Raw genomic sequence first — 17,749 nt, 5'->3', positions numbered from 1 at the left:
GTATTAGAGTGGGGTGGGGGTATTAGAGTGGGGTAGGGGTATTACAGTGGGGTAGGGGTATTAGAGTGGGGTGGGGTTATCAGAGTGGGGTGGGGGTATTAGAGTGGGGTAGGGTTATTAGAGTGGGGTTATTAGATTGGGGTGGGGGTATTAGAGTGGGGTGGGGTTATTAGAGTGGGGTGGGGTTATCAGAGTGGGTGGCTAGAGACACGTTCTTACATTTGGAAAAATAAAAGTCAAACAAAATATCCACTTCAAACTATTCTTTTCTGGGTCACAACAGGACAGAAGATAATCTTCACTCAAGAATTATCTTAAGATTTTTTTTGGGTTTTATATTGTTACTTAAAGGCATGCGGTCCCACCTACTGGTCCGGCCCTCTATGCTACTAAATATGGGACGTAAGGGGGATAAAGGGGGAGTAAATGTAAATGAAAAGGATGGGTTAATACATTGTGATAACTATAGGATAGGGGGGGGGGGGGGGGGGGCAGCCCAAATAAAAGCTGCTTCAACTTCTTATCTCAGCTTTTCCATTTTTTTGCTCTCAGAGGTCAAACTTCCTTTTAAATCAAAAGCTTCCGTGCACTTTCATTGAAGGCTCCTATGTGTTCATTTGTGTTTATTCTGGTTTATTCTGGTTCACTAACTTCTTCGACGTAAAGAAGCCCAGCCCATAATATCCAAACTCCCGGTCCTCTCACTGAAAGGCCTGGTGGAAGCGAGGCAGCGTGGTGGTGCTGAGGCTGGAGCTGAACACTGGCGGGTGGGGGTGCAGGGGTCCGAGACCCAGACCCCCGCCGGAGCAGTGCTGCTCCTGAGGTTGCGGTTGCAAAGAGGTATACGGTGAGGCGGCGGCGTGGGCCTCGGCGGCGTGAAGAGATGAAGAGGAGGAGGAGGAGGAGGAAGAGGAGGGGGTCGCGGATGAGGTGTAGCCCATCACCAGCCCCCCCGTGCTCATGGGCGCGCTGTAGGGCGGCAGGTTGAGGGGCAGGAAGCCCAGCAGGTGGGAGAAGTCCATGTTGGCGGCGCACAGAGACTCGGCGATCACCGCGGGGCTCTTGGACAGCAGGTGGTCCCCGCAGAGCTCGTCCACCAGGCCCGAGGCGGGCTCCAGGCCGTCCTTGGCGGGCGAGCCGGCGGCGTGCGGACCCGGCGAGCCGCTCTGCAGGTCCATGAGGAAGCTCTCCATCTCCACTTTCAAGGGCTTGTCCAGCAGGTATGAGGTAGATCCCAGCTGGTACTTGTGGCTCGGCTGGGGCTGGTGCTGCTGCTGGGGGGCCGGAGGCTGGTGGTGCGTGGGCAGCGGAGGGGAATGGTGGTGGTGGTGATGGTGGTGGTGGTGGTGGTGGTGGTGGGAGCGCGGGTGGATGGGCCCGGGGGACTCCATGTGGCAGCCCATGCCCATCGCTGCGGACAAGGGGCTGGGCATCAGGGACGAGTGCGGGTGGCCCGCCCCGGAGCTGGACATGGCCTGGAGGTGGTGGGGGTTGTACATGCCCATGGAGAAAGGGGCGCCGCCGGGGAACGCTTTGCCCATCATGGGGTCTTTGTTGGGCCCCGCGCCGCACATCATGGGGCTGAGCTCCTCCTTCACGGAGCAAGGCGGCGACCCGGACGCTAAGAGCACCAGCATGTCCGGAGGCTCCGCCTTGATCCTCAGCAGCTCCTGCGAGTGGCTCTTCTTTACGTGGCGCGTCAGGTGGTCCTTCCGGCCGAAGCGCTGGGCGCAGTACTGGCACAGGAAGTCCTTCCGGCCCGTGTGGACCACCATGTGCCGCCGCACGTCCTTGCGCGTGTAGAAGCGGCGGTCGCAGTGGTCGCACGGGTGCTTCTTCTCCTTGGCGCCGCCCGAGGACTTCCCCGAGTGGGTCTTCAGGTGCTCCAGGAGCACCGGCGTGCTCTCGTAGCTCTGCAGGCACACCTTGCAGGTGAGGTCCCCCGACGTGGCCGAGTGCATGGCCACGTGGCGCTTGTAGCCCAGCTTGGTGTTGTAGTGCTTCCCGCACTCCTCGCACTTGAACGCCTCCTTGTTGGGGTCGTGGGTCTGCAGGTGGTTCTTCAGGTGGTCTTTGCGGTGGAACATCTTCTCGCAGAACGAACACTGGTGGGTCTTCTGTGGAGAGTGTGTGGCCATATGCCTGCAAGGGAGCACAGGGGGAAAAAAGAGGGGGGGGGGGTGTTACGCAATCCTTAAACGACTCACAGTGGTTCAAAGCGAGCACCCAAAGTGTTTGTTTTTTTAACCACTTCCTGTGATTCACCGGATTCCAACCGTCTTAGTGTGTCGATGAGTTATGAAACTATTTCCACCGCTTGGCTCCACTCGCTCGTTTTATTGGTTTTCCATGAGCAACGGTCGGGGATCGGACGGCTACTTTATTGAGTCGAGTTTTCAAGGGAGCTAAATCGAGTTAAATATAATGGTTATATATAATGGTTAAAGAACTACAAATGAATAGCCGAGTGACCGCCAGCCGCTACCGCAAGGTTTTGTCTCTCGCCCCAAGTTTCTTAAAACTCCTCTGGTTGTATAGAAGTGTGTTTCGTGCGATAACGCTTCATTTTCTCTCCTGACCACCAGGGGGCGACTCCTCTGGTTGAATAGAAGTCTATATAAATGACTGTATTTCTCTCTTGATTTATTCCCTCAGTGAACATCGTAAACATCAGTTTGTCTCCATCTCTAGTTTCATAGAGCTAAAAGTGAGCTAACGTTAGCTAGTGTAGCCGTAACAACCGCCTCCGCTGAAATTCGCAATCTCGTCTTTTGTTTTCTATGACGAGGTCTCGGCGTCAAAGCGGCGGCGGGAGGTTTATCTCGCTCTCTTCACACTCGACGCATGTTCCTCGTGATTGATTGTTTTAGCCACGAGGTGGGACAAACAAAAAGTATTTCAACACCTTATAAAGTGAATAGTTTACTAAGCTAGCCGCTTTATTCACACAGAAGTTACTGAGCGACATGACGAGTCGGGTTCTTGACCCGTTGATGAATATAAGTCAGAGGGTCGCTCTTCTTTTAGCTCTGACTTTGGTCTCCACCACCTGAGGGACGCGCAATCTCTTGGTCCAAATGGCAAAAACAGGTGAAATACACCAAAAACACCCAAATTGGGCAAATTATTGTAGCGCCCCCTAGTGTTCAAATCGCACGGAATTTTGTGTGCATGTTACGGTATGCAAACGTGCACATATCCTGCACGTTTTGAGCGATTACCCCCAATAGTGTTGAAGTTATGAGCTTTTGAGTGATTAGTCCCAATAGTGTTGAATAAGCATTGAAAAACAAGACACGCCCCTCAGAGGTTCATCGGGCCATATCATCTTAACACAATGAGATATCAAAAAGCTTTTTATATAACTGGGTGCTATAGCTTTACTTATGATCCATAGAAAGTTTGGTATGAATCGGCCCCAGCGTGGAGGAGAACTTGCTGTTAAAGTGACAACATAGAAGCAGTTATGTGATCCATTGTTTATTTAGAAATACAGATTTTTTCGTTTTTTTCATTATTTGTCCACTTTTTCTCACCTGCACAGGTTATATTTTTATTTTTAACGTCTCTTATTAGGAATATTATTGAAATATGTCTACCTTTTAAAGCAATGAAAGGGAGAGCTCAGTTTTCTGAGTCTAAAAATACGACTAAAATGGCGTCACTCTAACCTCTTTGTTTATTATAGCCTGAAACACATATAAGCCTTCATTCCTTCTGCTGATGATTCACTCCACTTTATTCATGTCTGCGTGTTATTTTCCCGCTATGAGCTCACACCTACGCAGGCTGAATCGCACCTGAAGAACAGATGTTTGTTTTTTGTGGATTAGTTCCAGCTGCGTTCACATCACGGTGTATAAATGTGGATTTCGGATTTCATTTGATTTATTTATTTCAACACATTAATCAAGGCTACATTTCAACTGTAGTCCCTGTGGCCGGATATTACCGCCTTCACGATCTGCTTCAGGTTCACATAATATAATAATATAACATATATAACATTCTGATTTTAATCAAAACGGAGAAGATGACATTTTGGGGAATACTCTTAGACGTCCACATGGGCGCTACAGCCGAAGATTAAAGTCGTATCAACTTCTCAATCCAACAATTAAAACGATACCTTCCGTCTTGAATCTGAAGCTCGAGTTAAATTGAATTAAAGTCAACATGAGTTTATTTTCTCTCCTTGGATTCTGAGAAAGAAACATAGCGAAGAAGAGGGTGTGAGTGGACGAGCTGACTCCGGGTACCTTAAGAGTTTGTATTTGGAGCTGAAGGCCTTGGGACAGTGAGGCTGTGAGCAGCGGAAGGGTTTCTCCCCCGCGTGGCCCGCGGCGTGGAGGCGGAGCTTCTGCTGCGAGGCGAACAGGGCCCCGCACACCAAACACTCGCTCCCTCTCGCTTTCCCCGCCCCTTCTTCTCCTCCTCCTTCGTCGGCCCTCTCCCACTCTCTCTCTTTCGCCCTCTCTCTCTCTCGCTCGATGCGTGGCAGCAGCAGCAGCAGCGGGGGGGCGGCGGCGGCCCGTCGTCCCTCTTCCTCCGGCGTCAGTGCGGTAATACGGTGTGAGGCATCGGCGGCAGCAGCTGCCATGGCAGCCCTAGAGCGCCACGGCCATGAAAGGTTCGCCGCGCGGCTCCCCGACGCGGGGGAGTTGTGGGCGGGGCGCCGGTGGAGGGGGGGTGGAGGGGGGGGGGGACACGCCGGGAAAAAAATCTGCGGCGAGACAGAAAAGTGTACGCTTTGAAGCGACCGGATTCAAAGTGAGAAGCACGTGTCGTCGTCTCTTCCGCTCACCTGTTGACTCACCACTCCCTGAACTTTCCTTCTCTCTCTCTCTCAGTCGCTCCTCTCCTTCGCTCTCTCTCGTCCTCTCCTCCTCACCCGGTCCCAACAGCGACGGTCGGCGGTGGGTGGGAAAGACTGCTCCGCATCGTTATCGTCCTGCAACGAGAAATAGTTTTGGGGATTTTAATCGAGCCGCTGAACTCAAATGTTTGCATCGCTTTCCCAGTCTTCTGACCGATCGGAGCGCGTTCGCGCCGCGCAGGAGGAACTAACGCTCGTGCACAATTTGGGGTTACGTGTCACTGGGGAATGGAACCGCCGGTCCTCTGACCGACGGACGACTCCGCTCCGCCGTCGCCCCGACTCACGACTTCTGAGTTGAATCCTCTCGACCCGACAGGCGCGACTTGATTGTCATGCGCAAAAAAAAAAAGTCCGCTTCAGAAGCGCGCGTTCCTCCGCCGGCCACCAGGGGGAGCTCCACGACAAGTCTGACCGGCGTCACGGGAACGCAGTCACACAAAAAAGAAAGAAAGAAAGTAGTTGATGACTCAGCAGCATAATGTCTTTATTAGCATGAGCATCAAATGACACGACGTGTGTCGACGGACGAGCCAGCTCCTGTGTGTGTGTGTGTGTGTGTGTGTGTGTGTGTCATGAAACTGGATACAGCTCCTGTAATACTTGGAGAAACCCCCTCCCAAACCCTCTCTCCGGGGTAGTGAGATGGTTGGGGCCTTCGGGGGGAGGAGCGAGTATGAGGGGTGGGGGAGGAGGAGGAGGAGGAGGAGGGGGGGGCTTCTGACCCTCGCTTGTTTCTTAAAAATAAACCGCATTAGCTCGTGTTCCAGAGAGACCGCCCCTTGTTTACCCTCGGCGACCTCTGCGACCTCTCGCTCGCTCGCACGCCAGCCGGGTCCAAGGTTGAGCGGACGCGCAAAAAAAAAAAGAAGAAAAAAGATTCATGCGCTCTGGTCCGAGCGGCGGCCGGTACCGTCAACACACGTGGCCGAACACACACACGCACACACACACACACACACACACACACACTCTGTGTGAGAGGTCAACGAGTTGAGAGAGACGCAGCAAACGCTCCTGCAGGCGTTTACATGTTAATGCGTCTTAAAGGTCGGCGGCTCAAGGTCACGGAGGGTCACGCCGCCAACCGGCATCGCACACACACACGCGCACACGTTGGGTTCTCACCAACCTCCAGCGGCGGTGGCTCAGCAGACCCGACAGCTGTGGCGCCGCGCGGTGGTCGGCGCCCAGCGGGGCGGGGGCGGGGCAGTGACACCCGTCCCCATTGGCCCCCCGCGGGGAGCCCGGCTCCATTGTGCAGCCCTACCCACGGTGCACATTCCTGGCCTGAACCATGCCGCGTCGTCCTCACACACACACACACACACACACACACACACACACACAGTTCTGGTCACACCGAATGCAACATCATGTACCCCCCCCCCCCCCCCCAACGCTCTCACAAAGGTGAGCAGACGTTGAGTTATAGAAATAAACCCGATGGAGCCTGAACGCACCGTGACCGCGTGGAGCTTCACACGCGGACCCGAACGCAACCGCGTTGCGATTGCACCGCGCGACAGTCAAACATCTTCGACCGAAATGTTTTGGTCCCTGAACACATCTCCTCATTTAATACGGATCATTTGATGTGGTCATCCACTCCTGGTGCCTGTTGGAGAGCAACACTCGTCTATTGTCTTCCATCTATTGTCTTTATTGGGGTGAAATACTGTCTTCATTACAGGACTACGTTGTTGATTTGATCAGAACAAGCAAACAGGAAGTCATCTCCTTCCAAAAAAGAGATGGATGAGAATCACAGAGCAATGTAATGTGTAGGCTTCATGTGTTGAAGCTGCATTCTCTCTACTGACCACCAGGGGGCGACTCCTCTGGTTGTATAGAAGTCTATGCTTCATGTGTTGAAGCTGCATTCTCTCTCCTGACCACCAGGGGGCGACTCCTCTGGTTGTATAGAAGTCTATGCTTCATGTGTTGAAGCTGCATTCTCTCTCCTGACCACCAGGGGGCGACTCCTCTGGTTGTATAGAAGTATATGCTTCATGTGTAGAAGCTGCATTCTCTCTCCTGACCACCAGGGGGCGACTCCTCTGGTTGTATAGAAGTATATACTCAATGTGTTAAAGCTGCATTCTCTCTCCTGACCACCAGGGGGCGACTCTGGTTGTATAGAAGTCTATATAATGACTCTACTTCTCTCTTGATGTATTCCCCCAGTGAACATTGTAAACATGAGTTTGTCTCAATCTCTAGTTTCATAGCGCTAAAGGTGAGCTAACGTTAGCCTAGCGTAGCCGTAACAACCGCCTCCGCTGGAATTCGCCATCAGCGAGAGCTTCAGATGACCTCGACAGGAAATAGGAAGTCCTTTTTACGTGACCTTTCATTTGACATGTATCCTTCTTTTTGTATTTCCCTTCCACAGATATACTCGGGCTGTTATTTACCCCGAGGGAAGTTTTTCTAGACCGCTAAAAAAAGGTTCATATGGTGTCTGAGGGTTGGAAACATCGACGTGAGAATGCACAAGTTCATCGTCGTGTGATTCAAACCGTTTCAGAAGTTTCCTGCAGGGTTTGAAAGACAAAGTGACCTCTTCCATCGAGAGCTTCCTCATCTTCCTCATCCTCAGTGAGCTCGCATAGAGGGAAGGAGGTGAGATGCTAACGGCACACTCATCAGAGTCGCTTGATTCTATTGGATGAGAGAACAAGCTGGTGAACTTGTGCTATCGGGGCAACATCTGAAAACTAAAAATATCATCAACTTCAGTTTGAGATTAGATTACCAGCCAATGGGAACAGACGTTAAGATGGTGGTAATCTACTTCAATCTACTACAGAGCTTTTTATTTTAAGTTAAGACGAGAGCCCAAAAATAATTACTTTGGAAAACTTAAAAGTTCACGGTGCGTTTTTTAGTTCATGAAAAAGTGAATTTAAGAATTCTGGTCTCAAAAAAACAAAAACAAGATGGCGGCGGGCAAAAAACGCTGGAAAGCAAAGTGGGAAGTCACGATGACCACGTCCAGTGACATCACGTTAGACATCATCCAACATTGATTATTATACTTATTGATCGTGGGAAAGGTCAATCGACAAAACAAAAAAAACTATCTGCACACGTGTTGATAATTGAAGAAGAGAGCGGATTCATCCAAAAGCCGGAGAATCAAAGTTGCGTAACTCTAAACACACCAACACATGCAGTAGGTCAAAGGTCAGAGCACACTGGCTGCTTTTCTTTCCCGCCCGCACACGCGTGACGCAGCCATTTCCAGCCTCGCGGCCCAGCTTTTTCCTTCCAAAATGGCCGCAGCGGATCGCCTCCTCGCCAGGAGCACAGCAACGCGTTCGGCGGGGCGGAACTGAAGCGCCGCTCTCGAACCGCCCGCTTGTCTTTGGGATGAAAGAGCTTCCACATTCCTTTCCTGCGGGGTCAGAGGTCAGCCTCTGCACTGCCCGCCCGCATGCTGAGTGAGTGCCGTTAACCCTTCGCTGCCGGCTGCACACAAGCGAGCAACGTTGGGGTTTGGGGGGGGGGGGTTGCCTGACTCTTTTGTGGGCACTGGGATGCAGGTTCCAGACCGGACCCGGTGGACCAGAACCGGCTGCTGGTGGCCTCTGCAGAACCTCCTGGTCCGCATAGCCGGGTTCGGCTGCACACACACACACACACACACACACACACACACTGCAGTACAAACACAACTAAATATAGAAAGTGAGTTCGCCATCCGGAGCTTAGGTGACAACAGCCGCGCTCGAGAGGGAAGAGGGGGGTGGGGAAGTGTGTGTGTGTGTGGGGTCGGAGGGGGAGGAGCCTGTTGCACAAACATTCAATCTAAAAAAACATAGGAAAAACAGTACAAAGTGATGACACAGATACAACGCCTCCGAATTCAGACGCGCAAAGGAGACGGTTGTTTCTAAAACATTTATAATCCGGCGTACAAACTTACTGTCACGAAGAAGAAGATGAAGAAGAAGAAAAAGAAGAAAGAAAGAAGATGGAAAAGACGGAAGAAGATGAAGAAGACAAAATAAGAATCAAGATGAAGAAGAAAAAAGAAGAGGAAGAAAGAAGATGAAGAAGAGGAAGAAAGAAGATGAATAAGAAGAGGAAGAAGAAGAAGAAGAGGAAGAAGAAGAAAGAAGATGAAGAAGAAAGAAGATGAAGAAAAGAAAGAAGATGAAGAAGAAAGAAGAGGAAGAAGATAGACGATGATAGTTTTCTTGCCATAGCTTTGTTTCATGATCCATTCGTGTTGTTTTCATGGAGAAATCTTTTTAAAAAGAGGGGATTTTAAAGCCACGCCCCCCCCCCCCCCCCCCATCAGAAGACGAGATGAAGGATGACAAAATACAAAAAGAGAGAAGAAAACTAACTAGAGGGGTCTCTGCACCGGGCAAGTGACACTAAAGAGAGACGGGGGGGGGGGGGGGGGGTCACGCTTAGACCGGGAACTGGAGGCCAGGGAGGATGGAGGCCGCGTGGTCGCCATCAGCTCCCTGTGACGTCACACACGAGAACACATGTCCGTGGATATGCGCTGACATAAATATTATTATTATTATTATTATCATCATTGCGTTTGCGTTCCAGATTATTGTATTTTGCATTAAGGCGTTCACTCCATCCCCGTTGTTATCTTCATGTATTTTCACCCTCATCATAAAGCACTTGTTTCAAAGATGCTATTACAAAAGTATTATTTTATTACTTTTATCATCAAATCATGTCTAACATTCTCAGCCTGAGAATCATCTTGTTAAAATGTTTTCATGAATCCATAAAGTCAAATGACAGAGAATAGATGTTGCCAGACATCTTGAGATTGCTTGCATTTATATATTTATATATATATATATATATTTATGTATATAAATATATATATAAATATATATTTATGTATATTAATATATATATATATATGAATATATATATATATGAATATTTAGACATCGGGGAACAGGCGTGCAGCCGCAGGGCTCACCAACGCTCACCCATCTCCACCGTTAGGTCCTGGCCACATTGCGCCGGGATGTGGCCATAAAGCCAGCGGTGTTCCTGGCTAAAGATAGCCCGGCTGTGGTCTGGCCTGGGGGTGGGTGTGTGTGTGTGTGTGTGTGTGTGTGTGGGTGGCTCATCTAACTATCACCAAAGAACACCTCCACTAACGCGCTGCCGGCGTCTCCTGACTTCACCTCGCTCTGAGGTCAAAGTGACAGTTTGTCACGCCGCCATGGTCCTGTGCGATTAAAAGGTAAACTATATCAACTATATCAACTATATAAACTATATCAACTATATAAACTTTAATAAATAAGATAAATAAGAGAGTAAACAGGAATTTGCATCTGGCATCGAAGGGCAATGAGAGCCCGCCGGAGCCGTCGCTGCTCCCCCTGAACACCACAGCCGGCTCTGGACCAGAAGTCACCGTTAGCTTCAGGAAACAGGATCGCACCCGCCTAGCGCCCGTGAGCATGCTAACGACCGCTAACGACCGCTAACTAGCCACAAGCAGAGCCGAGGCTCATGGGAACGTCGGTAGTTTTGCAGACATCTGATTGGCTACAGGTGGGTCTGTGTTGAAAACAATGCATTTGTGAATGTAGCCACGGCGGGGGGGGGGGGTCAAAAACACACAGATAAACAAACAAATCGTAATTCATTCACAGACTTCTATACAACCGGGGGAGTCGCCCCCTACTGGTCAGTGGAGAGAATGAGTTTTAAGACACCACCGCTCTGACTTCACGAGAAAACACACTCAATAAATCAGGAGGAGCATCATCACCTCCTCCTCACACGACATTTCATTCTTCCTCTTGTTTCTTCCTCCCATCATCATCATCCTCCGTTTCTCCTCCTCCCTGCCAGGGCTCCTTCACCTCCTTCCAGCTCTCCATCCATCACTCCTTCTCTTCCCTTGTGTCCCACATGCCAACGCAAACACCCAGAAACCGGCCCGCTGATTAGGAGCCTCTTCTTCATCTTCTTCTTCATCCTCCTCTTCTTCTTTTTTTTCTTCTTCTTTTTCTTCTTCTTTCTTCTTCTTCACCTTCTTTCTTCTTCATCTTCTTTCTTCTTCATCTTCTTCATCTTTTTTCTTCCTCTTCTTTCTTCCTCTTCTTCATCTTCTTTTTTCTTCCTCTTCTTTCTTCTTCTTCTTCTTCATCTTCTTTGTTCTTCCTCTTCTTTCTTCTTCATCTTCCTTTTTCTTCCTCTTCTTCTTCATCTTCTTTCTTCTTCATCTTCTTTCTTCCTTCATCTTTTTTCTTCCTCTTCTTTATCTTTTTTTCTTCCTCTTCTTTCTTCTTCTTTCTTCTTCATCTTTTTCTTCCTCTTCTTTCTTCTTCTTCATCTTTTTTCTTCCTCTTCTTCTTCATCTTTTTTCTTCCTCTTCTTTTTTATTCCTCTTATTTCTTCTTCATCTTCTTTCTTCATATTTTTCCTTCTTCATCTTCTTTCTTTATCTTCTTCCGTCTTCCTCTTCTTTCTTTATCTTCTTCCTCTTCTTCTTAACCTTCTTTCTTCTTCCGTCTTCTTCATCTTTCTTCTTCTTCTTCTTTCTTCATCTTTTTCCTCCTTCTTCTTCTTCATCTTCTTCTTCTCTTTCATCGTCATTCTTCTTCTTCATCATCTTCTTCCTTCTTCCCCTTCTCCTCTTCTTCTTTCCCTTCCTCCGTTCTCCCTGCGGTCGTCTCTCTTCGTGAGGCACCGATCAAACCCAGCGGTCTGGTTCTGAAGTCCTGATCTATACGTGCGTGCAAAACTTACATAAACCACATCAAACATGCCGTGAGACGCACAATAGTATCACCATCATCATCATCATCATCATCATCATCATCACGACTGTCTTCGTATCGTCGTCATCCTCCAGCGAGACATCTGGGGAGCACACGTCTTCCTCAACGATGGCGGGCGCTCCGCCGGAGACTAATTACAGATTAACGTAGACCGCCATCTTCTCTCTGCGCCGGCTCATGTGTAAAGACAACATGGCGGCGGCGCCGAGATAAATAAACCTCCATCACGTCGGCGTTCTTCAAAGTCGTCCGAACTGATCGATGGTACCGGTAACGGTTGTATATAAGAAGTGGACGTGTTGCTTAGAGGAGAGAAGAAGAAGAGTCATTTTAAATAGAGACTTCATGACAACGATAGACATCGTTTTGCAACCCAGAGGAGTCGCCCCCTGGTGGTCCGTGGAGAGAATGCACGTTTAAGACACTTCCAGAGTTGCAAATTGGAAACGAATATGAAGTATTAACATTTATATGATAATTGATCATATACTGTCAGCCTAAATAAGTATATTTATTATTTTTTGACTCAGGTTAAATGTTATTTCACAAGTTTCAAAAAGTGCCCCCAATACTATTTTTTTTTATTGCCCCCTAAAAAATATTGTAACTGTCCGACCCATCCAAATATATTTATTTATACACATGTACCTGAACACAACCACATGTGGCACATCTGTATGTAGACACACCTGCATCACAATACAGTCATTACATCACACACGTCCAGGGGCTGCCTGAGTCCCCTGCCCATCAGGACGACACGCACACACCAGAAACTCCCACAATGCACCTCGGTAAACACACTTCAGTCTCTTTATCGGCGAAGAAAAAAAACTGCAGAGTCATGGCCAGCAAACACCGTTAGCTTGGCAGAGCTTTATCAAAATGTTGACACGAAACACACGGGCAGCGTGACGGAGTGTGTGTGTGTGTGTGTGTGTGTGTGTGTGTGCAGAGGTGATTCTGGGGAAAGCCCTTCTGGCAGGGCGTCCTGGCCGTGACACGGAGCTCCACAGCAGCCGGCGATGTGGGCGCGGTGCCAGTGGGCGCCACGCCAACCGCCCTCCTTCCCTCCTTCTCTCCCTCTCTCCCTCTCTCTTTTTCTTCTTCTTTCCTCTCTCCGACGTGTTTAAAGAGCAGAGCCCTCGCGGACACAACAAACATGCCGACGCGGGCCTCCTCGCGTAGGAAACCAAACGGCGTGTAGAAGACGGCGTCGCGTGAACGTGTCCGATGGCGACGCCGTCCGCTCACGCTCCTTTGGTCAAAATCTATTCGACCGGCGCTTTTAACGAACTGCCGCCGGGTGATCCACGACCGCTTCGGTTCTGGGACTCCCGTTCTGAAGTTCGTCTCGCTCACGTTTACAAACGACAACGACGCGTCCTCCCATGTCGGGAGGAGGAGAGCTAATGCAGCTCACGGAGGTGACGGCTAACGGAACTAAGCACCGCTGCAATCAAATACATATTCAAGGATGTGAGGTTTCACGGCGTCTCCTGGGTGAGAGTCCCGTGTTTGACACGCCTCCTCCCTCCGTGGACCTCCTCTCCTAATGGGGACCTTTTTTTAAACGCTAAAGACATCCTCTGTACTAGCTTAGCATTTCACAACAATGCCCCCCCCCCCTCCACACACACACACACACACAGATCATTCAGCTGCTCTGATTGGAACACACACAGCCAGTCCATCCATCCATTCATCCATGTATCCATCCATCTATGCATCCATCCATCCATCTATCCATCCATCATCTATCCATCCATCCATCTATCCATCCATCCATCATCCATCCATCCATCATCTATCCATCCATCCATCATCTATCCATCCATCCATCTATCCATCCATCCATCCATCCATCATCTATCCATCCATCCATCTATCCATCCATCCATCCATCATCTATCCATCCATCCATCCATCCAGCCGCCAGGTCTCTGACACTTTTGTTTGACCCGGGCTCTCTCTCTCTCTCTTTCTCCCCCCCCCTCTCTCTCTCTCTCTGATTCAGACGTGGTCAGCAACAAACCGTCTCTAAGCTCCGCCCCCTCAGCTCGGCCTGTGACGGCGGCCATTGTCCCGCCTTTTGTTGACAGAACTCTGCAGGTTCCACTGAACCTGGCGGCCGTGTTTCCTCTTTCCTCACCGCTCACTTTCCCTCGCCATCGTTTGGTGTGTATCTTTAAACAAGTAAACAATTCAGGGTATTGGAAAGGGAAATAAGTTGTGTGTGTGTGTGGGGGGGGGGGGGGGTTGCAGGAAGGGGGCTTTAAAGGTAGAGAGACTTGTAAAAACAACATTCTTGCATAAGCAGGGCGTATGCAGTTTGTGAAACTCAATCACGTTCTGAGACTCGGAGGCTGACAGCCGATGGGGGGGGGGGGGTAACAACACAACAACAATGACATGAAAAGAGAAGAGAGAGCAGCCAGCTGACGGGAACAGAGAGAGGAGGAGGAGGGAGGAGGGACGATAACGCAGATGTTCGCAATCAGCGTCCGGCGGGGGGGAATCGACCGGATCAAAACGAGCGGCGGCGTTCGGGGGGGGGGGGGGGTAGGGTTCACCGAGGCCCCGACTCCATCCTATCAGAAACGAGCATGGCTCACGACTCTCCTCCCCGGTGTCAAGAGCTCACAGATGAGTCTTTGTGTTGGAGGCAGAGCAGCACCTACGGACTGGGTTACGGGGGGGGGATCATTTCTATAGAAATATCCACTGTGAATCATTTACCAGTCCAAAAAGCTTGTTTCGTCCGACCAGATATTCAACTCCTCTGGTTGTATAGAAGTCTATGCTTCACGTGCTAACGCTGCCTTTTCTCTCCTGACCACCAGGGGGCTCCTCTGGTTGTATAGAAGTCTATGCTTCATGTGTTAAAGCTGCCTTCTCTCTCCTGACCAACAGGGGGCTCCTCTGGTTGTATAGAAGTCTATGCTTCATGTGTTAAAGCTGCATTCTCTCTCCTGGCCACCAGGGGGCTCCTCTGGTTGTATAGAAGTCTATATAGTGACTCTACTTCTCTCTTGATGTATTCCCTCAGTAAACATTGTAAACATGAGTTCATGTCTCAGTCTCTAGTCTCAAGTCTTCTATACAGCATGATGTCATCATTTATACTTTATGGTCATTTAGAGTCTACAGACCATGAAGCAGGGGGCGATTTGGGGGCGGGGCTACCAGGTGATTGACAGGTCGCTGCTGCGACCAGAGCCGTATACAGATACTCTACCACCCCCCCCCCCCCCACACACACACACACACACGTTCTTATTATGGTGACCTCCGTTCATTGGCTGCCAAAAACAAACATGTGGACGGCTGCGTAATCCAAGATGGCGACGGCAACCCCAAACAAGCCGTGTTATAGAGCCAACGCCACTTTCACACCGGAGTCAAATCCAGGTGAATTCACACCACGAAGACAGTTGAAAGAGAGGAAGTGAGAGAGAGAGAGACAGAGAGAGAGAGAGAGAGAGAGAGAGAGAGAGAGGGGAGAGAGAGAGAGAGGGGAGAGAGAGAGAGAGAGAGAGAGAGAGAGGGAGAGAGAGAGAGAGAGAGAGAGAGAGAGTTGGGCTCAGGAGTTATTCATTAACACGTTTTTACGCAGCACTTTCCCCGTCTTTCTTCCAGCCCCCAGAGATAAAAACACACACACTCATTTCAAAGACTGGGATGCCAGAGGGTGGTCTTCCACCTCACTACCTCTCCAACACGCTGAGTGTGTGTGTGTGTGTGTGTGTGTGTGTCCGGGGAATGTAAGGAGCTCTGTTAGAAGCTCCGTCTCTCTCGCTCTGAGGAAAAGGTTTAGGTTTCAGCCGGAGGGTAAAATAGTTAACAGATTGCCCGGCATCCCGCATAACAACGTGCCCCCCCCCCCCCTGCCCCTCCCAGGAAGGACCCCAAAAAAACATACAGCGGAACCACAAAACCCAAATATGAGATTAACCACCGAGCAGCAAGTGTTCAAACCAGTAAATACACAAATACACAAATGAACAGGTTCATCCACATGACCAATGAACAGGTTCATCCTCATGACAAATGAACAGGTTCATCCACATGACCAATGAACAGGTTCATCCACATGACCAATGAACAGGTTCATCCACATGACCAATGAACAGGTTCATCCACATGACCAATGAACAGGTTCATCCTCATGACCAATGCACAGGTTCATCCACATGACCAATGAACAGGTTCATCCACATGACCAATGAACAGGTTCATCCTCATGACCAATGAACAGGTTCATCCACATGACCAATGGACAGGTTCATCACATGACCAATGAACAGGTTCATCCACATGACCAATGAACAGGTTCATCCTCATGACCAATGAACAGGTTCATCCACACGACCAATGAACAGGTTCATCCACATGACCAATGGACAGGTTCATCACATGACCAATGAACAGGTTCATCCACATGACCAATGAACAGGTTCATCCTCATGACCAATGCACAGGTTCATCCACATGACCAATGAACAGGTTCATCACATGACCAATGAACAGGTTCATCCACATGACCAATGAACAGGTTCATCCTCATGACCAATGAACAGGTTCATCCTCATGTCCAATGAACAGGTTCATCCTCATGACCAATGCACAGGTTCATCCACATGACCAATGAACAGGTTCATCCTCATGACCAATGAACAGGTTCATCCTCATGACCAATGAACAGGTTCATCCACATGACCAATGAACAGGGTTCATCCTCATGACCAATGAACAGGTTCATCACATGACCAATGAACAGGTTCATCCTCATGACCAATGAACAGGTTCATCCACATGACCAATGAACAGGTTCATCTACATGACCAATGAACAGGTTCATCCACATGACCAATGAACAGGTTCATCCACATGGTGACCAATGGGTTTCCAGGACTTTTAACCAAATTTCCATGACCAAAAAAGTTGTTACATCTCAGTATTTACATGAATAAGTGATAAAAAGTTGTATTTAAACTAACAATGAGGATTCCAAAGCAGACAGTTTATAACCTTAAATGACAAATGAATGAGAGACAATGGTTTGGATTAGAATAATAAACATTTATGTCTTTTCAGTGAAGGTTCACATGCAGCGCGGAAAAAACGTGCGAGTATGAAAGAGCGTAGGCGGCTTATGTTTAGAGCGTCACTCTATTAAAAAGCATTTTAATTATTTTAAATGAACATATGAATATAACACATGTCATATAACATATGAATATAACACATGTCACATAACATATGAATATAACACATGTCATATAACATATGAATATAACACATGTCATATAACATATGAATATAACACATGTCACATAACATATGAATATAACACATGTCCAGGACTTTTACACAACTTTTGGGGATTATTATATTTTTTTTAAGGACTTTTCCAGGCCTGGAAATAACCATTTTGAAATGTCATGACTTTTCCAGGTTTTCCATGACCTACGAACCCTGTTATATATAATGAAATAATATAAAATCCTGCTAAAGTTTGACATTTGAAACATTTCTAAATATGAGGACAGGTGGACACGAAGGCATCATCACACCTGTGAATCCTCTCATATGAAGTAACATTTGCATTACTGCATCGGGTGACGTAGCTAATAATAATAATAATTATTATTATTATTATTATTATTATTATTATAATAATAAATACTATTATAATAATAATTATTCTAAGAAGGGGCTCCGAGTTTAACCAGAACGTGATCTTTAATCTGGTGATTTCACATTCTCTTCCATTCCCTGTCGCTTTTTCTACGTCGCCTACAGCGTCACCTTTGGTGTCCTGTGAGCAGTGGCACACACACACACACACACACACACACACACACACACACACCCACACCCACACACACACACACACACACCTACATTTGTGAGGAAACCATCAAAGGAATAAGGTTCAAATTAATGTATGAATAGCATTTTTCACACACACACACAGGCGCACACACACACATACACACACACACACACACACACACACACACACAGATAGCTGCTACTGAAAGTCACTCGCTGAGCATCCAACCCAAAAGCGGCGGAGTGA

At 48.5% G+C, this 17,749-nt stretch overlaps 1 protein-coding gene across 5 annotated transcripts in view; it reads right to left on the bottom strand.

The window, feature by feature from the left end:
• Nucleotides 1-96: 96 nt before the first annotated feature.
• Nucleotides 97-17,749, bottom strand: part of plagl2 (pleiomorphic adenoma gene-like 2) — a 24,895-nt gene continuing 7,242 nt past the window's right edge. For 3 of the 5 annotated variants that reach the window (XM_056422701.1, XM_056422699.1, XM_056422702.1), the window contains exons 2-4: nt 4,805-4,951; nt 4,260-4,723; nt 97-2,142 (exon numbers count right to left, since the gene is read on the bottom strand). In XM_056422701.1, coding sequence (XP_056278676.1) covers nt 702-2,142; nt 4,260-4,600 — 1,782 coding nt within the window. In that variant the 5' untranslated portion in view covers nt 4,601-4,723; nt 4,805-4,951 and the 3' untranslated portion in view covers nt 97-701. Of the gene's footprint in view, nt 2,143-4,259; nt 4,724-4,804; nt 4,952-5,030; nt 5,406-17,749 lie in introns of those variants that run through there. The other 2 variants (XM_056422703.1, XM_056422704.1) reach the window with 2 other exon arrangements.

Source organism: Pseudoliparis swirei, chromosome 9, assembly GCF_029220125.1.
Source record: "Pseudoliparis swirei isolate HS2019 ecotype Mariana Trench chromosome 9, NWPU_hadal_v1, whole genome shotgun sequence".
NCBI lineage: Eukaryota > Metazoa > Chordata > Actinopteri > Perciformes > Liparidae > Pseudoliparis > Pseudoliparis swirei.
This window is presented reverse-complemented; position numbering and strand designations above follow the sequence as displayed.